The sequence below is a fragment of the Leptonotus elevatus genome, chromosome 8, assembly GCF_054856555.1.
Source record: "Leptonotus elevatus isolate MCC_2025b chromosome 8, RoL_Lele_1.0, whole genome shotgun sequence".
Lineage (NCBI taxonomy): Eukaryota > Metazoa > Chordata > Actinopteri > Syngnathiformes > Syngnathidae > Leptonotus > Leptonotus elevatus.
The window spans coordinates 4,468,900-4,494,469 of NC_141246.1; the positions used below are offsets into that span (position 1 = coordinate 4,468,900).

Here is a 25,570-nt window from a genome sequence, read left to right on the forward strand (position 1 = left end):
TTTATGCTAGTGAAACCGTATGTATGTTCGGGTCCTAAACATGAGCCGCTTCAAAAGTCACTCAATAATTGCATGGACATGTCTATCCAAACAGGACGCACGAAAAAGTCTTCAAGAACCCATACCTGAAATTCATTGTCGGCCATTTTGTTTTGAGGAAGCTATTTTGGGGACAAAGTCCATGAAAAAAGGCTCCGTAATGGGTGACGCTTTCTTGCTTTATCTGGATCAGCTCACTTCAAAATGTTTTTATTTTTATTTTATTGTGACATTTTATAAACAATACAGCAGATACAATATGATCGTCTATGTTTGTATATTTCTTGTTTTGATCCCCCTCAGCAAATTATCCAACCTTGAGCTCCTCCACCGTTTTTTTTTTGTCTTACTTTTCGAGGTGTGACGGACACGCGGGGCTGCGCCGTCAGATTTGTCACCGCCGTTCAAGAGCATCTCTGAAAGCTGGAGGTCAGGGGATTATTAAAATGGGCCAGTAATGGCAGAATTATGCAACCTGGGTCCGGCGGATGCCCCTCATTACCCGGCAGCGGCGGTGATAAATGGCCGTAACGGCCTGTTGTCAAAAAACACGGGGGGGGGGAAATGTGAAGCTTCATCAAAAATACAGATGGTGCCACTTCAGCGCGGGATACTTTGTTTTGCCGACTTTGATCAATATTTACTACTTAATGTTTTAAACATCACACGTTTGATTCATGATAAAATAGTGACGATAATTATTGCGTAATTGACCGCCTTTTTTGAAACTCCATTTTTACTGAGTGTAATTGCTGCTAATTGCAAAGGCGCGCATTAAGCGGCTGATAATTAGGGCTCAATTTGCATCCTTTCATTTAGTGCCGGGGTACCGGGAGCCCCTTTGCCTCGCACCCTGGGGAGCGCGTTTGATCCACACAAGCTGCTTGGATGCAACATCGCTGCATCTTGTTTTAGTCCAGAGTGCTTTTTTTGAAAGCTCTTGGATAAATTGGAGGTAATTGGCAGGACTGCTTTAAAAGTGTGTAGTTCCGTCTGTGTGCAGACTGTTCAAAAGTATACAGGGATCGACGAAGAGAAATTATTCGTAAAGCTTTTCTTGGGAGAATATTGTTGCATTTTGTACAAAGAAAGCAGTTACGTTGAGTGCCTACCGTAAGATGTTGTGTGTTTTTTTTTTTTTTTTTTTACAGTTTCCCACTAAATTCTCTTGATGTCATATGTTGCATTGATTCAACTCTAAGAATAAAACCAGAGTGTTTACATTTGTTTTTCGTTTCAGTTTGGAAAAATAGTCATATTTTGTACAAAAACCTTTGTAGTGGAACACAAAAGTTTAGTTCAATCAAAGTATGGGCGACTGGCGTCTCCTTCAACATCTTTTCGTAAGTACAGCAACATTTCTTTAAAAGATGCACTCCAAGTGGCTGTTGCGAAATATGTTTAGCACCCAAAACACCAGTAAAAGTTCACTTAAAACAAAGTAAGGACAATTGACTTCCCTCTTTACTGCCTTAGGAGAAGTATGCGATTTGAAGGTCAATTTTACGCACCGCTATTATTTTTTATTATTGGACATCTTCACTGTCAAAACACCAATAAACATTTAATCCAAAACAAAGTAGCGGTGATTGGCTTTCCTCTTCGCTGTCATCAAGTATACACTTTAAAAGACAACTTTACATTGATTTGAAGGACAGTTTTACAGTGACAATTATTATTATTATTAAATATCTTCAGCGTGAGAAACACCAATGAAGGTTTAAATTAAAACAAAGTAAGGGCAAATAGGCTTTTTTCCCAGTATTAGTGCAAGTATGATCATTGAAGGATGGCTTTACGCGGCAAATTTAATGGAAAATACACCATAAAATGCTGTTATTAGACAACTCTAGCATAATAAATGCAATTCAACCTTCATTTAAAAGAAAGTATGGGCGATTGACTTTGCTCTTCTGTTTGCGCGGAAGTATGGCCTTTGAAGGACAGTTTTACACCATCATACCTCATAAAAGCACACAACTAACCACTATGATTGGACACGTTTATACCAGAAATGGCAATAAAAGGTTTATAAAAACAAAGTAAGAACCCTTTGAAGGTTGCCGTAAATGACAAGTGGTGTCATTTGGAAGCCAGTATAGTGTTTCTGCGACCCTAACATTACCTCATCTGCCAAACATTAGTAAAGGTGAATTAACATACACACATGTAGATGCTCTCCTTAAAGGTGCACGGGGGGAAAAAATCACCCGGGTGGGACTTAATCTAGCAAACAATCTTGGCAGGAAGGTGTTTGCTCCTCTTTTTATTTATTTTTAATTTGAGTCTGGAGGAGACTCGCCCGAGCAACCGGCTCTTTGTCAAAAGAGCCTGGCAGTGATCGCCCCACATGACAAATCCTCAATCTCGCCGTTTCGGCCCCAACACGCGCTATATGCAAATGGCGGCAACAAAAAAAAATGATCCCCCGCTTTGCACGGCAGCGGCAATTTGAGCAATTTGAAGGGGGCCGCCAATAGCGAGCGGCATTAATGTCAAATAAGCGAGGGCCGGGAAATCCGCGCCTCTCATTGACCGTACAAGCAAATTAATTTAGTGGAAAAGGTTATGTATGACTGTTTGTGCCCAAGTGCAGTCACTTGCGGTGATATATGAACGCGCGTTCGCTCGCTCGCTGCAGGAAAGGTCATCTTGTATCATTTACATAGCCCCGACATTTTGCCGTACTCGCTCACTCCTTCAGGAATGGAAGGAAAAATATTTCATGCCGCTTAGAACGGCATTTTTTGCCCATCTCGGATGGCAAATCATTTGTTTTAAACACACCGAAAAGGCCACAGGGGGACGTTGAAGAAGCACAATGCGTTTGTGTTTAAGGCCAGCAATTTCTCTTTGCCAAAAAAAAAAAAAGAGCAATTGTGCTATTAAAACATCAGTTACGAGTAAAAACAGGAAGTTAGAGATTTGGGTTTGAAACTTGCAGGAAAAATGGACCTTGAAGAAAAATTGTCAATCATAGCAAGACTCTCAAAACTCAACTACCCATGGCATGTCCATGAACAGGAAGTCAGCCATTTTGGGTTAAAGCTGTTAGTATGTTAGATGAAGTCGTTTGGGTTTGAAATACGACGGTTCTGTTCTGAGGGTATTTTGCCGCACGTCTTGAATCTCGAAGGAAAATGAATGATCTTTTCTCTTCGGAACTAGAGGAGGTGTGGACTGAAGCGTTGGCACATTCGGTGTTTTGGAAAGCAGTTTTGTACTGTGGTCATGACGGTTACATCCGGCACCGTCCAGTTGTAAATAAAAAAATTTTTTTTATCGCTGTGCATTATTGATTAAATCTGAGCTGCCGGATCAGGGACAAGAATCCTGCTGTGGTTTCTTATCACACGTTCGCTTCGGTGGTAGCATTTCGTGTACCTCAGACACTTTTTTTTTTTTTAATGTTATGTACTGTTCTATGACATCAGCGCTAACCCGTATAAATCTTTCTCTCCCCTCGCTGTATTTAGACCGGTGACTTAACGAGAAAGCTGTCCACATGCCTTTTTACGAGCACGCTAATTAGTAATTACACAAAAGTGGTCCGCGTGATCTGCCGCACGTCGGCCCCCCTTTTGTTATTTTAATTGTTGTTATTTTGAAGCGCGGCGGCGCTGGCGTTGCAGTAAATCGTGCCAAGGACACGCCCGAGCGGGATGAACGAGCGCTGAATAATTTATCGCCTTTGCGGAAGCGCAAGCGGTCGAGGTATCTTTCACGCGCCGCCGTCATTAGGACCCCCATTGTCACCCCCTTCTCGCCCGACACTGGCAGAGGTTGTGCGGCGCCCACCCCCACCTGCATACTTTACCATCCTTCCTATGACTAATTACACCAGCTCACCACTTCACCCCCCCTGATGGATTAATGTGCATTGTGCAAGGAGCATATAGGACCCCCCCCCCCCAACCCCCCTCCGCCCCCCTACTACCTCCTTTCGGGAGTTGAGAGACATGTTGTGTCCTGATCCAGAGCTAAATAATTATTTTCCTTACATGAATGCCATCGCAGGCAGAATGATGAAGTGCGCACACACTATCGCAGACAAACACACTGCAGGGACACGCGTGAAAGGTTGAAGACCCAAAATAGTTACCGGCGAGAGAGAAGTGGGGTAGAACCTGGACGAGTTGCCAGTTAAAGAGGTTGCTTTGAGATACGAGTGACCAGATTTAGGTATAGGTTAAGATACGAGCAGTGAACAAAAATAGCGGCACTTTGGCAAAAAAAATGGACACGATTCTTGAAAAAAGAGCCTTCAAGTCACGTTATGTCGTTTGATACGTTTTAATTTTTTTACTCGGAGGGATTGATATGGTTAGGATTTGTTTTTCTGGTGAAAGAAGAGTCTGTTATTCATAAAATCTCAATGATGGAGCACAATATTCTGTAAAATCACTGGCAGGTTTGTGATCAGTGCAAATGGCTGGCGTTGAATGAGTTTAATGCTAATGATTGGAAACACCATTAGCATGCTAATGCTTAGCATCAATAGCCGCAGTTTTAGAGGCAATGCATATTTGACAGTGGAGCACCAATTTAAGCCGTATATAACAATCCTCACAGGCATATATTCTTTATCCTCTGTGAAAAATGACTATTACAGTATTTTACTGACACTCTTACCGTAGAATTAGAAAAAAGTATATTCTTACTCAATTATATCCGCATGATTTTACATGACACTACTTCCCAGTGATGGTGAGCACACCAGAAGGAGCGGCACAATGAATTGAATTGCAGCATTAAATTATGATGCACAATCTACTTTACTCTTTACATTCCATTTATTTTTGTTATTTCTAAGTACAGTATTATAGACTATTTTTCATTCTTAAAAACACAAACATTTTGGGGGGCTGGGACAAATTAATGCCATTTCCATTCATTTAAATGAGGAAAGATGATTTGAGATGTGTAAGGGCTGCATGATATTGGAAAAATATGCGATATAGTTGTTGAATATTGCGATATTGATATTTAACATGTACTTAAAGAAATAATATTTTTACTTATCAAATGAAAGAGTACAATTTTTCATGTAGCAAAAATTAATGTATTCTTAACTAATTAATTGTAAATGACCCTAGCTAATGTTCAACTATTGGATGGTGATGCACATTTAAGTTTGTGTTTGACAAACTGTCAAATTCAGATAAAAGCAAACAATTCCATATGACGCTTATTGCATGTATTTGCGATATTCCAATATTGCAATATCGATATTTTTTTCAATATATTGTCAAGCCCTCATATGCGTGTGTTAAGGTACAAGCATGGTCACGGAACAAATTCAACTTCTATCTCAAGGCACCGCTGCAATCTCAAATTAAGCTACTCTGATGCAATTCATAGGTTTTATAGTGACAGCGTAATAATAGAAAGTTGTTGACTTTTTGGTGAGGTAAACCCTGGATTGGTCGCTAGCCAATCACATGCAATGAGATATGATGACATTTATCCACTTTCTTGTAGCGCTTGTCCAGTTGACTTTTTACAAAACTTCATCATTTTCTATCTGACTTGAGTTAACATTCTGGCCTTGGTGGTGACCTTAATAGTTTTTATCCATAAGCTTAGCTGATGCATGATGATGCCTTTTAACCCATACACCACCCCCCCCCCCCTCCTTACACACACACATACACTCTTGGTTTTAAGAGGCCCGTTTTGGAGAAATTGTCGTCATTTTCTCCCGCAAAGCTCTTTTAAAGGCCGCAGTGTGATCGTTGCCATTAGAGAGGAAGATTTGTGAGGCGCCCCCAGATGGAGCATAAAGCACGCCGGGGTTCCTTCCATCAGCCATCGCGCCGCTAAAACCATAAACCGTGTCGCCCCTGCACACCGACAACACACACTCGACACATGACTAGTTTGCAAAATAACCGACATTTTCGTTTTTTTCGTACCGCTATCCATGTTTTCCATTCATTATGATGTGTAAGGTAGAAAATGGGAGGGGATGACTCATTGATATATTTTTTTAGCATTATTCAATGTCGTACAAGTGTAAATAAAAAAGTAAAAAAAAAAAATTAGGTTACGTGTATTTTAAGTTGTAAGTAAATAAAAAAATTACTACTGCACTTAAATGTCCGATTTTGTTTCACTTTGAAGACAGTTCCTAAAGATTAAATGTATTGTACTTGAAAGTTAATGCTAATTCATGGACGTTTTTTTTTGTTTGTTTTTTTTACTTCTGTTTACAAAGAGCAGATGCACCTGATTATCAAAATAAAATGTCCCGCAAATGCGTACCGGCCCGCGGCCCAGTTGGCGACCGCTGTTCTCAAGGTTTTTACCAAAAATGACACAACAATGGCGGCTTTATGGAGCCCGGCCCGAGCGCTAATGCCGGGCCCGAGCCGTAGCACGCTGGCTGGGTAATTGCTAACACATGTGCTCGTACCTCTCGCCGTCTCGCTGCAGCCGACCCAGGGAGTTCTGGCGCCTGGACAACTGGGAGGACGACTTAAGACGGCGACGGCGCTTCGTCAGGAACCCGTCCGGATCCACCCACTCGGAGGCCACGCTCAAGGGCGCCGCCGAGCACGGTGAGTCGGCTTGCTACTAGCTGTTAGCGGCGGGTATCAAATTGAATTCACTTGATGTGATCTGAGCAGCAACGGGTTGTAAAATGTTTATTTTTCTGTTTCTTTGCTGCAAAACAGTGGCAAGTATCAGTGGTGAGTAACATTTCTATTCCCTTTTTATTTTCCTACTATGCATTTGGGAATAGTGTGGCTCCAGGTTACCAATTTTAAGGTGTATGATTACGTTAAAAAAAAAATATTGTGCTTTTTTCACAATTTAAAATGGTTTCCAAGGTGTCTTAATATGTCTGTGACCAACCCTGGCTCACTTGCATGAGACAGGGCTGCCCCACAAAACGGGTATGGCTTATATTTTCACTGGTGCAGGAAGCACTTCATCACCAAGCTGCCAAATTACACTCAATTTGTGTGCAGATATGTGCATGAAGCAGATGTAGCGCCCCAACCCCACCATGTGGACAACTGTTGTAATCTGGCCATCAAAACTCACTGCAGCTCTGCTTACCTTTTGGTTTTAACTTGCTTGTGTGACAGTGTAATATGGCTGCTTGAAAATGGCAGAGGTTTGGTGTGGGCGGAGTAACTCTGTGTGAATATTGAATGAATATTTTGTCCCAGAGCTCCACAAATAGCTGGAAAGGGGACAGCAGGAACACAAAACTACACTAACAATTATTAGCAGAACATGCTATACCTACATCAATTTCACAATAATATTACTGCTCCACTTAAAAATACTTGGTTTTAAGAACTGTGAATTGTTACATTTTCCACTTGTTTTACTATGCAGCATTTAATTTTGGATCCCGAAGTTCCAGTTAAAATTCCTGCCGTAAATAGCAGGACTCGAGGAAATGGCAGGAATACAATTGAATACACATAAACAAAGGAAATGACGAAATAAAACCCATCAACCAACTTTTAAAATCTTCTGTAATTTTAAACACTTCACCTTTGAAACAAACAAACAGTATTAGTAGTTATGTAATTGGTAACTTATAAGTTATGTCATTTGATATCTGAGGACACAAAAAGGACCTAAGCTGTAAGTAATTGCTTCATGTTGTTATGCTAATGGTGGAAAGCAAACTTATAACGTTGTAATGTGATAATTTGTCACGTTATTCTGTGAAACGTATCCGAGTCACCATCAATTTGATTGCCATTGTCAGTGAAAGGTACATTCGCAACTAAACTTCAAATTATACATTTAACAAACATTTGAAGTTTTTGATTGAATAGGTTACTTTAAGGTTGGCAGCGTTGAGTTTGGGAATTGTGGATTTACACTTAGTGAAAATTCATGCCAAAAAAAGCAGGAAAATCCTAAAAACATCTCATTTGAGGTTCTTCACACATCAAGTTGTGCTATCAGACCAAGAGGACGCTACAGGGTTCGAAAGTCTCGCGAGCGTTTAAAAAAAAAAAAAACACACACACCATGGAGGACCAACAGCAGGTGTTAGCGCCCTCGATCTCAAAATCCGTCACAACATCGGAGAAGTAAAAATAGTGTGGTACGCTACCTCTCGTCCTGCAGGGAATATATCATTAAAATAACTGACTTTTTTTCCCCCCCCATCCGATGTAACCTTTCGTCTTGTTTTCGCCGACCTGACATTTGTTGCGGAAGTGCGACTGAAGATGAGAACGTCGGGGCCTGGTTTCCAAGCACGGAGCGCAAAGGTCATATCTGGCTGTAATTATCTTCATCACACGCGAAGGGAGGGGGTGGTGGCGAAAAGAAACACACCCTCTTGTTTTCCTATCAGAGGATAGGGATGGACATGACTTCAGTTTTTTTTTTCTTTTTCTGAGCAAGCAGGATTTCTGCGTTACGAACAACTGTCGTCATTCATGGAATGCCAAGATGGCCGCTAGACTGCCGGTAAATCAGAGTCGGCTGTTTACGTCTGGAAAGTACCACCTCGCCGCGGCCGAGGGGGGTGGTCCTGAAGACTAATGTCTCTGTTCTGGTCATTTTTGACAATTTAATCGCTCTACCAAGAAAAAGTGGAGAGTTAGCCGCTTTGCTTAATGGGGCCCGTCAGCAGCAGGCTATTAATAACTTGGTTATCGTCGTTTGGGCAATTCAGAATTTTTGTTCATTTTTAAAAAAATGGCGCAACAATTTTCAAAAAGCTTTTTGTGTTCTTAAATCCGAAAAACAACCAAAATATACTTTATTCTTTATCATTTAGATTAGACACTCATTGATTAATTTTTTTTTTTTTTTTTATATTTGTAAAAGTAAACACTTGATTTTGTGAATGTTCCGATATAAATATCCTGTAGGGTTATTACATATCTTAAATTTGTTATCTTATCTTGTACTAAAAACAAAGACTTAAAAATAACTCCAACTGTAATGACAAATTTGCTTTATATTATTTATTTGGTTGTTACTAACATACTAATAATTTCCATTTTAATACATTTTGTAGAAACTTTATTTGGACGTACGCCGCCATTGTTATTTGCGTGGCAACGCATTCAGTGCGTAGTGACGTCGAATGGCGGCGGCTCTCTGCCGAGCAATGTGAAATGGCCATAAAGAAAGCAAGGTAAGCGTCCGTAGCGTTCCTAAAGGGACGATCAAAACTCTTGAAATGCGTCTGGTGAATGACGAGAGCACGGCGTGTAGGAGAGTGACTCTCCCGATCGCATGTTGTTTCTTTAGGAACGCTACGAGTCTTACCTTTCTTTCTTAATAGGCGTTTCACATTGCTCGGCAGAGAGCCGGCCGCCATTCGACGTCACTAAATGCGTTGCGACGTAAATAAACACGGCATACGTCTAATTAAAGTTCCTAAAAAATTTATTAAACTGGAAATGATTTTTGAAAAATGTATCCCATAGTTATGTTAGTAACATTCAAATAAATAATATAAAGCAAACTTGTCATTACAGTCTTGGTTCCTTTTAAGATAATGTTAACCAAATGTTAGCGCTAATCGATCTCAACTGGATACAATTATGATTTTCCAGCTTGATTGTTACCAGCTCATTCAGATCAACATAACCCAATGTAATCATAAATAAACTGCTAACTATGATGACAAAACGTATGACTTTAATTTGTTTGTAAACCGTGTCACACAAACTGTGGTAGTGTGCACGAGCACCCTCCAGGGTGTGCGCCTGAACTTTGAGGGCTGTCTAATAAGATAATTATACACTTGCATTTCCCAAATATGTTTTTTTCCAGTCTCCTTTTTTCTTTCCTTTTATAGTATTTTGTAATAGATTTTTTTCACTCAATTTAAAAAAAACTTTTTTATTTAATTTATAAAAAATATTTTTGTGTTGGATTAAAAAAAAGTGTGATTTAATAATTTAGTAAATTTATATTGTAATTTAATAGTGTTTTATACATTTTATAAAAATAGTTATTTATCTTTTATTTTGTAATTGTAATTTTATTTAATATTTTACTTTCCCACTTTTTTTTTTTTAATTATGATTTATTTGTATTTGATTTAAAATGTTCTTTTTCTTCACTTCATTTTAATTTTATTCCATTTAGCTTTTTTTTTTTATTGACATTTTTCACATAGAAACTCATCTGTCTGAATGACTATGTATTAAATATATGTTAATACTGTAACCGGGCAATTTAAATTTTTGACTGACTTGCTTAATCTAAATACATTCATACAATCTATTCTCAAAGTTCCAGTGAATTCCGTTTTGTATGAAAAATGCAACAAAATTGTGACGTTTATCAGGTTGCAAGTTAGCGTGCAGTTGTTTGGAGCGAAAGGCAAAAGAAGGGTTGGCGGTGCGTTTTCAAGTGAAAAGTGTCCAATTTGAAATCCATCTCTGTTTTGGAGCCCCCCATCTTTCATGCCCACTGGCCTGGTGTGAACACACAGTCATGTGGTATGTATTAAGGCTGGTGGGGGGGGGGGGGGGGGCACTGGTAGTAATTTCAGCACTGCTAACTAAGGAATCCTCCAGGGAGGCCTAATTACAGGAAGAGCATTCTAAATATCAGCCGGCTGCATATTTTCCATGACGAGATTTTTTTATTTTTTTTGAACGGCCCCCGACTCTTCAAAGACACACGTCGCAGCTGTGCATGTTTTGTGTTTTTTTCCTTCTTTGACTGGACTTGATCCACCTTCAGGTGTTGATAGAAGACAACACAACAATGTTTCACTGACTGACTGGATTCAAAAGGATTACACATGCATGCACACTACACACACACACACACACACACATACGCAAAAGCAGGGCCGTCATGTTTGTGTGTACATGCGCGGCGGGAATGTTTAGCGCGTTAGCATTTTCATCCTGCACTGTTTGTGATGTCATGTTAGTCCTGTTTCAGTGCAGGCTAATCTACTGCTTTGGTAGAGCTGCAATGCTGTCATGCGTCATGACAAATCCACTTATGGCTTTCACATACCGTGGATATAAAAAGTCTACACACCCCTTTTCGAATGGCAGGCTTTTGTGGTATGAAAATGGATACCTTGATATATCGTTTCAAAAGTTTTCTAGCATTGTCACTCAATATCCAACTTTTTTGAAATATTTTCAACAGGGGAAGTAAAAGCAAATAACTGAGATAATGTGGTTGCACAAGTATACACACCCTTTTATAACTGGCGTTGTGGTAGTCTTAAGAATGAACCGTTTACATTCAAACTGATGTTAAATGGAAGTCAGCACACACCTTCCTGCTGATTAAGACCAAAGAAACTTCAGCTGTTCTAGTAAGCTTTTTCGGACTTTTTTTTCCCTCCATTCTAGCTGACAGCAACTGACTGCACTTTTTCTATTGTAATGTCCTTCCTCCCGCCATGTTATTGCTTTAACATGGAAGCAAGCGGATAGTTTAAATTTTTTATTTTCATCTATTTTGTCATTAACTTGAATTTGTTTGTGTGTTTTTTTAAATTGTATTTTGTATGTTTTTTTTTTTTGTTTGTTTAAATGCTTAACTTTTTTTTTTTTTTTGCATTCAGTTTTTATGAGTTTTGTATTATAAATACTATTTTTTTTCATTACAGTTTTCAGTATTGATTTTTAATTTCAATTTTACAGCATGTCAAACACTTTGTTTTCCTATTTTCCCCCCACAAAATATCATTGAGTTTTAATTGACATTTAAATTGTTTGACAGTGAAACATTTACCTAACTCCTTCAACAATGTTTACCTTTTAATGGCAAATATGTGAAGTTTAACAGTCCAATTATATTCTTACAGGGAAAGAGACGGCAGTGAGTTGGCAGCCCGTCACAACAGCTCAGCTCATTTTCTCATTCATTTGTACTTTTCCACCTTTTGTGTCATTTAACATTCATCGGGCATTGTGCCAACCTATTTATAGAGGAAATTCATTGCATGTTGCTGTATCGTCACGGCAACATATTTCCAACATCTGAAGTTTTTTTTTTATAGCAGAGATTATCACTCGTATAGCGACGAGAGAATTTAACCATTTGTGTCACCAGTTGCTAACGTCCAAACGATCAGCTGTTGGAAAAGTACTGTTGTTTGCTTTCAAACTCAAGATAGTTTGTAAGTGTGAGCGACGTCACGCATGCTGTGATCGCGAGATTTCATTTCCAGCATCCCGGCGCCCCCTTATGAGTCAGTCCTGCTCCTCTCCTCAAATAACAGATTCACTTCCTGTATGCGAGACAACAATGTGAAGGGAGCTGTTGTGTTTTTCATTTGGCAGAATTGTTATGATTGTATTTTTTATTTTTTTGTCTCTAACATGAGTAAAGTGCAGAGTCTGCAGTCTTGTAATTATCCAACACTGTGTGCCTTTCCTGTGCAAAGTATACTGAACCAAAAGCGTGGTGGAGTTCCAATCACTCAAATACAAATCACAACATAGAAAGCATATGAATTACAGTGAAACATATTCAATTAAATTTACCGTATTAAATATTACATATACATATTAAATATACATATTAAATTAAATATCCTTTTTTTCTTGAGTTCAGTTCAGTTGTATTTAACTTTTTTAAGTACTCTATATTTTCTTTTAATCTTTAACAACTGTTTGTACATATTTTAGTGCAATTTGTGCATTTTATTTATTTTTATCCAATCATTAAGGAGACTTTTTAATATTTTTTGGGCATAAAAATGGCATTGTTTTCAATGAACACTATATGCCATACTACATTAATGATATTTTAATTATTATGGTGGGAGCGGAAATTTTCTTTTAGATGGTACTTTGTGTTAAAAATTCGAGGAGCTTTGTACTGAAGCATACTGTATTCCCAGATGTCCTCTTGTTGTTGCGCAGTGTCTGAGGAAGACGTGCTGAAAGGCAAGCGGTCCATCAAGAGTCCGGCTGTGGCACAGCAGAACTCTGAGAGCGACGCCTCGCTGGACGGCGACGACGACACGCTGTCGTCTCTGGAGGAGAAAGAGCTGGAAAACTTCACCGGTACGAAAAAAGATAACAAAAGCGCTGCATGGAGGGCGGCTGGTGCGGTTGTTCTCTTCACAGCAGCCTCTCTAGGTCATAACTCTTTCTGAGGGCTGTTCCTAATATTTTGACCCTCCCAATTGGCTAAGGCTGCCAAAATATTACAAACAATAGATGGGTTTTTTTTGTTTTTTTTTGAATGGAGGGTTCTTATTTTGTTTGTGTGGTGGTTTCTAACAGTGCTTTCTAGTTCATTTTATGAGAGCTGTTCCTAATATTTTGGCCCACATGTAGCTACGTAAATAAAGTAACCAAAATATTCAAATCCATTAAAAATAAATACATTTGAGGGTGCGAGGTTGGTTTACACGGTGGTCGTCTACACCTATGAATTTCAAGCTCAATGTTTTTATTATGGCAAGTGTTCCTAATATTCTGACAAGCTCTTCCAAGTATCCTATCAAAGAAATGGAGGCTAGGAGTTCTCCCATCAAGCATTTCCCGTTGCTTGAAGATCTGTTCCTAATGTTTTGACCCTCTTGTGCCACTCAAGACAACCAAAAATATTTAGAACCCTCACAGTGCCATAAAAGAAATTGAAGGGTGCCACAGTAGTTCTGCCAACATTTATACCTGAAGCGTGTGTTCCTAATTTTTTGACCCTGTCATTTAGCCACTAACCCAAAAACAATTGGCCTATATTTGTATATACAATTTTAGGTTAGCTGCATGACAGGCTCCAAATATTAGATAGGAACTTGGAATATGCTACCAGAAAATTAAAACATTAAATTGGTACATGAAGAAGAAGAAGAAAAAAAAAAGCTACATTTTTGGTCTCATCATAGTGCTCAGTCCTGGTGTGCGTGTGCGTGTGCGTGTGTGTGCGTGTGTCAAACACTTTAAGTAACACTATTTGATTTACTTCATATTAGGAATTATATCCCAATTTGATGCTGTTTTTTGGTGGGCTTTTCACATCAAAAATACTGTTAATTAAATATTAGTCTGGTAATCCGATTGTATGGTGTAATCCCTTTACACAGTGACCTCTGTTAAAATAATGTACAGCGGATTATGGTGGCATTTTTAAATCAGATTTCCACTTGCTTTGTACGATGATGTATTTGTTTACTTATGCATTTATGCAAATTCGTAGTGTTTAACGCTATTGTCACAAATGATAAAGGTACAAAAGGATTAAAAGTCATTGTAAATTAAAATATATATATATATATGTGAATGCCATGTGGAGAAATGGCTCTCCGATTTTCACTATTTTCTTTCCTTATTCGTTTCTTCTTTAATTTTCGAATTTGCCTGATCGTTCTCGTGGGATTAATTACGCGACGCTTCCATCGTCCTTTACATTTTTAACAGGCTCTATTCTGGTTTTTTTTTTTCTTTTTTTTTTTGCCCCCTCCTGACTTTGCCGTGTGCGCGTGCACGCGCATCCATGGCACCAAGCAGGCCCGGTCAACGTGAGCACGGCGGCCCAGCTGGTGGCTCCGGCCGCTGTGGTGCGAGGAACCCTGTCCATCACCGCCTCCGAGCTTTACTTCGAGGTGGACGAGGACGAGCCGGGGTTCAAGGCCATCGATCCAAAGGTAAGTGAGAGAAGTCTATTAAAATGTTACCTTTTTGTGTCTTTTTTTTTTTTTTTTTTAAAGAAACAAAACAAGTTTTAGGCACATAATGTGCTTTTATATTATAAATGAAAAAACGCTATTCACATTTACATAATTAAATAGCTCAGATATATATTTTTTTGTGAATGGAAGTAAAACTAAAACAATAAATATAGTAGCACCGAAAGCCGATTGAAAAATACAACGAATGAACTTTCTTTTCTTTTTTTTTAAATGACGTGATTAGAATTTGACAATCCACATTTGATATGGCACTTTTGTGAAGCTACAGGCCGGTTCCGTTCCGCTATGCGGTCACGTGCATTCAAATATGTTTTTGAGGGTTATCCTCACATGAGAAATGCTGAACTACATCGAGAGGATATAAAGTTCACACGTGGCATACAACTTTTGAAATAAGGCATTGGGATGCTTTTCAAACGTTTGCAAATTGGAATTTGCATTTTACATTTAGATATTTCGTTTCTGTGCTGTTTTAAAGCGTTACGTTTAAATTAAAATGCGCCAGTAAATAAAATAAACGTTTTGAGTCTTTTTCTGTCCCCCTGCATAAAATAAATTTAAAACACGCCACAAGGCCTATTTTAAACTTCCAACATTTTATTAACATTTCTTGCTTTTTCCCCCCCCCCCCACCTCCCCGCCAAAAGAAAACCAACTTGGCACGTTGCTTTCATTGCATTTTTAAATAAAAGTTCCTTCTTCTTCACTTGGTGAGAACGTTTAAAAAGGAGAACAAATGTACCTTTTCTTTTTCCTTCTTCCGCTGCACCATTTTTTTTTCCTGCTCCAAACCCCCCAAATGGTGTCGATGTGTTCTTTCTTTCTTTTCTTTTTTTTTTTAATGTCAGTCACCCGGCAAAAAAGAAACCGAAAACTCGAGCCGGGAGAGCCGGAGCGTTTTTTTGTCGTTTTTATAACTTGTCCAAGCTCTTGGCGTTGGTGAGGATCTCCCTGGCCAGCCTCCACGTCTGCTTGGCGGCCGCCTCCAGGGCCGAGTGCGGCTTCCCCTGAAAGAGGTCCAGGTTGGGCAGGAAGTAGTGCGGGCAGCGGCGGCACTGCAGGCAGGAGATGAGCTGCAGCAGGATGCCGTTGAGGCGGTCCCCCAGGCAGGCCTCGTCCCAGTCGGCCTCCCGCGGGTGCTTCTCGCACTCGTACAGCAGCAGCGTCTTCATGTGGTAGCTGTTGAGCGGCTGTCCCGGCAGCTCCAGGTGGCGGTCGCGCAGCGTCTTGAGCACCGACAGGCACTTCTTCCGGCAGCCGGCCATCAGCAGCCGGTTCTCGGCCTCGCTGAACTGCAGCACCCAGGCGTCGCTCTCGGCCGAGCTCTGCTTGCCGGTGAGCGAGTAGCACTCCTTGGAGAGCAGGTTGAAGCCCTCCGCCTTGACCTCGGCCACGCGGTTGGGCCCCGGCCAGGGGATGTGCGCGGCCGGCCACTGCGCCGCGCTGCGCGGCCAGATGCCCGTGCACTTGAAGGCCGGCGTGATCTGCACCACGTAGCGCTCGCGGATGCGCAGGCGCACCTCGCTGGTGTCCGCCACCATCTTGACCACGTCGCGGTAGCTGCACTTGTCCACCGCCTGCGCCACCAGCGTCTGGAAGCGCGAGCGGATCTTGCGCGCCGACAGGTAGCCCGAGGCGGTGATGAACTCCACCCACAGGGACATGCTGCGCTTGCGGCCGTCGCTCAGCTTGAGCACGGCGCAGCCGGGCAGCGAGCCGTCGTCCACGAAGTTGAAGACGCCCATCTGGTTGAGGTAGAGCACCACCTCGAACTCGTTGGGCGACGTGACCTCCATGCCCTCGAAGCGCGCGTCGATCTCGCTCAGCGAGCTGATGAAGCGCGGCTCCTGCACCTCCACCTCCTTCAGCACGTCCGACACCACCTTGCACACCTCGCGGATGGTCTTGGCGATGGCGGCCTTGCGCGCCTGGCACCGCTCGCCGTGGTACTTGTTGAGCTGGTACACCAGCTTGGCCTGCGTGGCGATCATGTTGGGGCACAGGTCCGGGCCGTACGCCGGGGAGTCGCAGTAGGCCGACGGATCCAACGCTTACCGGTGGGGTGGGAAACACAAAACGCAGCCCCAAAAACAACAAAAAGTTCTTACTCCTGCTTATCGGCTTACAAAGTCCGACTTGGACGCCGCGGCTCGCTCATGGTCCTGCTCGTCGCCCGTGGCGCACTTTTATGAATGGCGCTCCGGAGCGAGAGTGAAAGAGGTCCGGTGTGCTCCTCGGGCAAAGAGTGAAGGCAGCCGGGGCCCGCGCGCAGCCAATCAGCGACGGCAGACGCGGCTGGATGGGGGCGAGCGACAGAAAGAGAGAGAGAGAGAGACACACACACACACGCGCGCGCGTACGCACACAAACGTAACGCCATGCATCTTTACGCAAGTCCACTGTCAGCCTTCCTTTGGAGCACTTGAAAAAAAAAAAGAGTATTCATTTAGGTTAGCGATATATTTTTTTAAATACAGTTACACCATGATGATTAAAAGTTTTAGGGAGGGAAATAATAGAGAAAGACACGTAGGATATTTTATTCTTAAAACTCTCTATTTTTGCGTGCGGGCTTAAATAAAAGCAACAATGCAACATTTTTTTGACTTTTACAAAAGTATTAGCATGTTACAGTGATTTGCAAATATTTAACCCCATGTGGCACCTTACGTTTTATTTACTTGTCCAAGCGTCACCATAATGAGCAACACTAAAATACAGTATAAAAAAAAACTATAGGCCTGTCCCTTAATAAAAAAAAAAAAAGTCAATTTAATGTTGACTTTACAGAAACGTTATGCAAAGTTTACAATCTGACTAAATGAAGAAAAAAACTGCTTATTGCACATGAAGGTTAAATAACAATTTGCTTGGATTTGTTTTTCACAATACAAACTGTTCTAAAAAAAAAAGAAGTTAAAAACAATTAAGTGCACTAGTAAAGTAAAAAATCAAAGGGGAAAAAAAGTGCTCTACTGGATTAAACAAGTTTTAATCAGACTATGCATATTATAGCTTTATTCTATAAATTTGATTGTATCCACATTTTTGAAATGGACATTTTATTATTCTTTAAAGAAACAGTGTGTTGAATATTTCAATGTACATTTGTTAAAAAAAACAAAAAAACACTATTAACTTCAATAATATGCCCCAAAAAATGTTCTATCACATCAACGTACATATTTTAAATATAGTCGGTAGGTCTAGTAATCGCTAATTATACCATATTGGTTGCACCGCGCTTTACAGGAGGCTGACATGTTTCTTTGCTATCTTTCTGCTACGGACGCCTGAAGAAGACAAACTTGTGTCGTAATTGCTGGCCGACTTGCGAAGTGTGGACTCTCTGTGGCACCGTAGTGTGTATGCTTCAAAATGCACATGCTTCAAACGTAGGTGGTTGCATTCTATTATTTCACCACTAGATGGCAACCATTTTTACACTGTGTCCCTTTAATTTAGTGATTTATGTTTTCACGTAGCACTAGAGGGAGCCCGCGTACCACACTTTGAGAGTCACTGGATTTGTTGCGAGTGTGTTCAAGAAAAAAATATTTGCGTAATTAAACACATTTAGTCACATATATTTTTTTAATAAATATAAAATGTTACACATTTATAAAAGTGCTAATTATGGCTACATACACATTATAACGCTCTGTAATTGTCAGTGATGCATTGATACGCAGATGTGCTTTAATGTAGAACATTAAGTATGCTATTAGATCAAATGTTTTTACTCATTTTTTGACCTATTTCAAATTGAACTTTTAAGATTTCTATTCCATTGAAATTACATGTAAATGTGACTCTGGCACTCTGGCAACACCCTAAACTGATTTCTACGTATTTACTTTTACCAAGTAATTGTATTTATACATTTTTATTTTTATTTTTATTTTTTTTACTGCTTTGTAACAGGACCTCGGGAAATGCACACATGTGCCGTGTGTAGCTGATGTGATACATACACATGCATGAAAATACACACACGTACATGAAGACATATGCATACACCTCTCGCAGCCGCATCCATTATCCTGCAGATAACCACAATGCATCTCCACTGGGGGACGACTCCTAGCTATTTATCACGTAATAATAAGAACGCAGTGGCACTATCTCACTGGCACTTCCGTCCGATTTTTTTGACGAAAAACACGCAATTATTATGCTTGAAATATAAAATATAGGTCAAGAGCGTGCCGCTGTTTTTGCCGTGTGGAAAACGTCTTTATGTGATTTCGCAGCCGAGGGGAAAAATATACCGTAATGTTATGCTTTCTTTATTTTCACGCGCTTATTTTTTTTTGACAATGCAGACTGCATTTGGTCGTCAGATCTAAGAATAGTGCCTACAAGGAGCAGAACATTGCAAGGATAGCGAGCGAGTGGCCAGCTGTGAGAGCGCTTTCTCCACTTAAAGCCGCAGAGATGTCAGAAAAAAGGCAAAGATTAATTAGCTCTCCTTTGCTACACACACTCTGGACTACATCAGGATTTAAAAAAAAAAAATGCCATAAGACTTAAAGCACTGGAAGATCATTCTTGATTGATTTGATGGCGATCGAGACCATGATCTGGCTTTGTAATTTATTAAATGTACAGTAGAACAATATTATTTATTCTTTAGTATCTAAAGAAGCTAAAGTAAAAGCCAAACGCGCTGTTAAGCGGTTTAGACTCTTTACAAGCTCAAATCTCTTTGGATTTTTCAACATGTCGTGCGGTGATCATTTTAACTCCATATTTGTCAAGAGTAGCGGCTCGAGGTCCTAATGTGGTGTTGGACTGTAAAATGTAGGAATACGAGGAATACTCTGGGGGTGAAATCGCGTGGGTGTGCGACTGTTTATTATCTCGCACGGTGCTCCGGAGGAATAAATCGGCACGGGGTGGAGAGGAAGTGTCCAAATATTATGAAGGACACGCTAACCGTAGCTTAGCGTAATATATGGTGACACAAAGCCGGGGGGCTTCTATAAAGACATAACGGATCTGTTCTGGTCTTGCGCTAGTCCAGATGCTACTTGTGAGATCCACAGTCATGCCATGTGACGTTGAGCCTCACGTCTGCTAGGGACGGCCATTCGAAAAACAATATTAGAAATATTAATGTCGATCCAAATTAAAGCTGTTTCAAAAATAGTTTTTCCAAATACAGTGAATCCCACCCTCCGTCCTGAGGGTTACGTTCCAGACCACCACCACAACAAGTTCAATCAGTGATATAGTCATGTTTTTACCGCATTAACGTTTTTTTAAGGTCTTTAAACTCACTTTTAAACTCATACAATATTGACAGAGGGAAGATAAATAAATAGCACAGAAATAGCATTCAAACAGTGTAACAGCATACGCATCCCTCCTGTTTACTGCAAACTTTTTTTTCCCCCAAACCAACAAAGTTAAAATTAACATAGCTGCCACTTCTGTAGTCATAAAAAGCAGATTTAAAGATAATTAGACCTTCAATAATGTTCAGCAAAAACTAGGCTGGGCTTGAAATACTTCCTGTTTTCACTCACCAACAATAAAATCCCACCTAAAATTTAAGGTAGTGTTGTATAGGGATGTAATGATATCCAAACATCACGATATGATAATTATCACGATATTGTGGGGAAGTTGGTGATATAAAAAAAAAAAAAAGGTTACAATATTGTAAAAAAAAGAAGCAGCTCATACTTCAAAAACCACAATATTGTGCTTTTGTGCATAACAGTAATGCATATAAACAACCTACAATCTCTCATAACACTTAATATTGAGGCACCTATTTGCTAATGCACGCTCACAATATTACGTTCCCCTACATCTGACCATTAGCGTGAATTATAAACATAGAAGGGCCAAAACATGCCTTGTGAAAATTAAACTGCAAAAAAATAAAAAATAGCCACCAGAGGGTGCTAGAACTGCACAAATGGAAATCAATCTGACTTTTTTATTAACAGATGTGCTACTCTTAATATCGTGACGACGATATTGTAGCAGTTTTAATATTGCGATATCACAATATTGCCGTTATCGTTACACCCTTAGTACTATAAAACCCTATGAGTTCATATTAGCCAATGAGAAGCCAGAAGAAAGTCTGTGGTTGAAAAGGCAACATAGCGTGGTTGGACTTACTTTTTGCAGTGTGTCCATTTTCCCCTACATTTCCCCTCCAGGTGGTCGTCAAGCTACTGTGTATACATTTACGATGACTAGAACCTCCTCCAAGGCCAGATTTGTTCCCAAAACATACACAAGATATCATCTACTGAACATTGTGTTAGTGTTATGACTACAATTATGGGGGGTGGGGGGTGACCCTCCCTCGCCCCCTCCCATGAGCTCCGAATACAAACGCATCAGACATGTAAACAGACATCCTCGACGTCAAGTGTTAAGGATGTTCGTTCTCTCGTGGCAGCTGCTCGCTCCAAAAAGAAAAATCATCGCAGGCGACTAATTGGCGGACGGGGCGAAGCATCTGCTCGGCAGATAGATGCTCGAGTGTGTGAGTGTATGTGTGTGTGTGTGTATGTTTAGCAGTGGCGGCGGCGGCACTCTCTGTTTCAACGCAAGGCATCAATATTGCATGTGTTGTTGCAGAGCCCCTCTTAGAGGTTTCTAACCGACTCAATGAGGAAGTGAGGAAGGCCGTGCCTGTGTTTTGTCAAGATACTGTATGATGGAAAATTGATTGAGATTGGCGGATTCTGTCACCGAATTGGGCCATCAACATTCCAAATGGCAAACTAGCCATTTCTTTATATCGGCAAGAACTGGTTTTCCCTCACCTTGGTAGTTTTTCTACTGTAATCGGGGGGGGGGGAAAAAACACAAAAAGAAGTGTTTATCACAAATATGACAAATCACAGATTTTTGTTCTACACCAAACAATGTATTTTAAAGCGTTGGTGTACATTTCCTTGAAGGTCAGCTTTCCAGTGAGAACCGCCTCCACCCCCCCATTGAGAATACATTGCTAAGCCTAATTAGCGGGGCGGTGACGGCTACCCGGGGTTAGCCGCGGCGTTTGGATTGATGCTCGCTCGCTCGGAGAAAATCAGCCGAGTGTTTCGTAAAAAGGAGCGAGCCGATCGTTACCCAAAAGCGGGACCGCTCTTCCCCTTTGTGAACCCCCCCAAAAGGCCCCCCCCCCCCGCCTCGCGGCTGCCAATCACAAAGAGGCATGGTCTCTGAGCGAGCAGCCTATTGATTTTCCAGTTAGAGCCTAAGTAGTTTGTGCTATCGGGCTAACGGACAGGCCGCGCAGGTATGTCATTATCAATGAGCCTGAGGAAATGCCCCCCCAGCCCCAACCGTCCGGTCCCCCACTTTTTTCCAGCTGTTTGCCAAATCACAGGGCTTAGTCCATATATCATTCATCCACACCACAACCGTGATGAGGAGGAAGACTTTCTGCACTCTAATCTCGTTGAAGCGCCGTAAACACATGGCAATAATGAGCATTCTCCGTTAAGGGCCGCTGCAGGTGACACTTTTTATTTTGACAATTTATAGTGAACCTCCTTTTATAAGAGAAGCTTGATTTTGTTCTCCAGAGCAGCAGTCCCCAACTTTTTTTTTTGGGGGGGGGGGGTCTCCAGAACGGTTTCACATGCAGACAAGTGTTGAAACAAATTAAAACTAGGGGTGTCAAAATTAGGCTGTTAATTTTGAGTTAGTTTAAGTTGTAGTTTGCAAATTAAAAAATGTGCAGAACTTCACAAGTTATTTCATTTTAAAATTAGAAAGAATGAAAGATTGAAAAGACAAATGAACTGAGCTGTTACCGTCTAACAAATGCAATCATGCCATCTAGTGGCAGAAATGTGACATAAACACAAATCAATATCACACTCGTTTTTTACAGTAAATTGCATGTTTTTAAATAAACCTCAATTTTATGAATTATTATGAAATTACTGTATCAATGACGCCATATTTCTAGTAATTAAAATGTTTTTCCACTTTTATGTTAACAAGAGTATAAAAATATTTTATTGTACATTTAGAACAGATAAAATTTGCGATTAATCCTGAATTAACTATTGAAGTCATGTGATTAATTACGATAAAAAAAAAAAAATTCCGCCTGACATCCCTAATTAAAACCAATAATTTTATGCAACTATTAAGATGAATGTAGTTGATGTAATTAGCGTGAGCCCTGCACCGTGCTCCTCCTTGGCCTGCGGGTTGCGCAGTCAGACCGAGACGTAGTTAAGTGTTAAAGTTCGTATTATTCAAATAATTGACGGCAATATTTTCCCTTTTACCGAATATCGGCATTAAATATCGGTTATCATCTTCCTTGTCTCTCATATCGATCTAACTTGCAAATGTGCAGTAACGTACTTGAACCTGGTGCTCTTTTCATATTTTCAGTGTGCACCTGCATATAGTATAGGCTCAAGGTTATTATATATATATATTTTTTTTACTTTTTACTAGAAAGGTTCCGAATCAAGCAGATAAATCACTTTAGTTAGGGGGTAAGCAGGTAGGACAGTCCACATCAAGACAATTGCGCACTCGGGCTTCTTTTTGTGGTCATCTTGCCACCTAATGATGACTAATGCCTCCCTTCGAGTGCTTCACTAGTAAACAAGTTTGACTCGAACCCGCTTCCCACCACACGCTCAACTCTAACCGCCGAGCACCTTCACACAAAGAGATGCTGCATGCCTCCCCCTTTTGCTCGCACCTGAGCCAAGCCCCTCCATCATGCCTTGTCTCTGGATTTGACTGGGACGCTACCCCCCCCCCCCCCCCCCCCATTTGATTGATCCCCCCGCTCCATCATTTATTCCCCTCGGCTGCCGCCGACACCCCGTGTCAAAGGCGACACCGCCGCCTGATGGATAGGCCTGCTTACGGATGCCAGCGCGCCTGGTAGGCCACTGATATTACAATCAGCACCTGTGTACCTGCTGTTCGCTCACTATTGGGCCCGGGTCAGAGAGAATTGAAAGATCGATTGTCCGAGCCGAGGCGTGCGCCGGTGTTGGAATAGTAAATGGATCTCTTCGGCGGGCTGAAGCGGGCAAGTGTCTTTTCGTCTGCATACTTAAACGCCGGGAAGTCGCACGATTTGATGCAAGATACTTTTTAAACGCGTTTGTTGTCTCACAAGAGGCGGTAATATCCGAAATAAGTGTGATGACTGCTTTTGTGTCTTTCACTTTTCTTTGGCGGAATGTTGACCTACTTTTTTGAGTTTTTTGTGAATGAACAGCGTTCAAGGTCACACCACAGCATCTCAACTGGATTTAAGGCCAGGCTTTGACTGGCTTCTCCAAAATCTACAATTTTCTTTTGGGTTCCCGTCCTGCTGCATCTAATGTAAGAGCGCTTGAGTTTGAAGGCGCCAATGTATTAATCACAGCAAGTCGTCCAGGTCCTGGCATATCAGAGCAGCCCCAGACCATGACATTGCCACCAATATGGTTGATCAAATGCTATCATTTTTACGCCAGATGTAACGAGCCGCAGAACCTTCCAAAAAGTTACAATTTTACCTTGTCAATCCACAAGAATATTTTTCCAAAAGTCTTGTGAAATGCAGGCTCTATAGGGGATTCACTACTGCAACCACAGGGGCAGTTTAACTTTATGTTATATATCTATTATATATATATATATATATTTAAGTCCTATTCTTTGCCTGGCCTTTCAAAAGCCCGCTTTGGACGCCCAGCCTCGAATTCCCTGAGAGGGGTCTCCTTTTCACCCTGCACCCACTTAAGCCCGCCACAATAGCTGGATTAGGAAAGAATTTACTCCAGCGCAGGCGGCTTTTGACGCCAAGCCGTTACTAAATAGCCACAAAAATGTCAAATTGACGGCAAAGCGGGGCCAATGCGATAGGAGGCGGTCAGCTGTCTTAACCTGTCGGCTGTTTGCCACGGTGCGTTCCGAAGCTTGGCTGTCGCCTAAAGTTTCAGAATATTGCAAAGCACATGGTTGGGTTCTGTCTGATCTTTGTTGATCATGTACGCAGTTATGCAAAAAAAAAAAAATGCATTGCAATTAAAAGATTACTAATGCAATTAAAGCCAAAATAAACAAAATGTATTAATTTCATAAAATAGTAAGGTACTTGAATGAGATGTATATATATTTTTAAAGTAAAAAGTAAGCAAATGAAGTATAAAAAAAAAAAAAAAAATCTGAAAAGCAAAAAAAATATATGAACACATGAATAATCATATTAAGCAAATCAAACCGTGTTATACTGTATTTTTCCTTTTTAAAATTAAATTAAATGTTTTGCGCTGAGGCTGGAACAGATTCATGTAATTTCCATTCAATTCAATAGGGAAAGATGATTTGAGATGCTCATGTATATCATGGAACAATTTGAGGTCTGGGCATAATGGGTCTCAAGGCATAATAAAAAAAGGCATAATAAAAAAAAAAAATCTATTTTCAATTCAAAATTTAAATCAAATGTCTATTTTATAAACAGAAGCAGTCCTCTCGTATGTCCGCATCATTTTGCACTGAGCTTTTGCCCAAAGGCAGACTCATTTTTGATGCACACTTCGTCACTTCTTCTACCAATTAACCCCAGGAGCGCTGCAGCATTTCCCTAAATCCACTTCTTTATTTTTTTTTGTTGCTACTTCAAAAAGGCTAAGCAGCCGAGGAAGAGAAAGGGCAGCAGAAAAGGCTAACCGGTTAGCAAACAGTGAAAAGAGGCTTTAATCCTTAATAGGCTAAATTCAGACTAAGTGGCCCCTAAGACGCTTTCAAAGGGGACTTTTCAGACTCGCCGTTTGGGGACTTGAATGCTTTGAGGCCTTTTTTTTTTGGGTGGGGGGTGTGCTTCATAAGCTCAGAGTGACGCTGGCTGCACGCTGGGCTTGTTTATTTTCCTTTCATTCTCCTCTTAAATCGCACTCCACC

The 25,570-nt window shown here is 40.7% G+C and overlaps 2 protein-coding genes across 6 annotated transcripts in view; one reads left to right on the forward strand and one right to left on the reverse strand.

Moving 5' to 3' along the window:
• Window positions 1–25,570, forward strand: part of lrba (LPS-responsive vesicle trafficking, beach and anchor containing) — a 199,847-nt gene that overhangs the window by 105,371 nt on the left and 68,906 nt on the right. For 3 of the 5 annotated variants that reach the window (XM_086082314.1, XM_086082316.1, XM_086082315.1), the window contains exons 37-40: window positions 6,475–6,599; window positions 6,717–6,731; window positions 12,882–13,025; window positions 14,478–14,614. In XM_086082314.1, coding sequence (XP_085938440.1) covers window positions 6,475–6,599; window positions 6,717–6,731; window positions 12,882–13,025; window positions 14,478–14,614 — 421 coding nt within the window. The remainder of the gene's footprint in view (window positions 1–6,474; window positions 6,600–6,716; window positions 6,732–12,881; window positions 13,026–14,477; window positions 14,615–25,570) is intronic. The other 2 variants (XM_086082317.1, XM_086082318.1) reach the window with 1 other exon arrangement.
• On the reverse strand, window positions 15,345–16,887 carry mab21l2 (mab-21-like 2). Its single transcript, XM_086082929.1, has one exon. It carries the CDS (start codon window positions 16,648–16,650, stop codon window positions 15,571–15,573), a length of 1,080 nt encoding a protein of 359 aa, XP_085939055.1. The 5' UTR covers window positions 16,651–16,887; the 3' UTR covers window positions 15,345–15,570.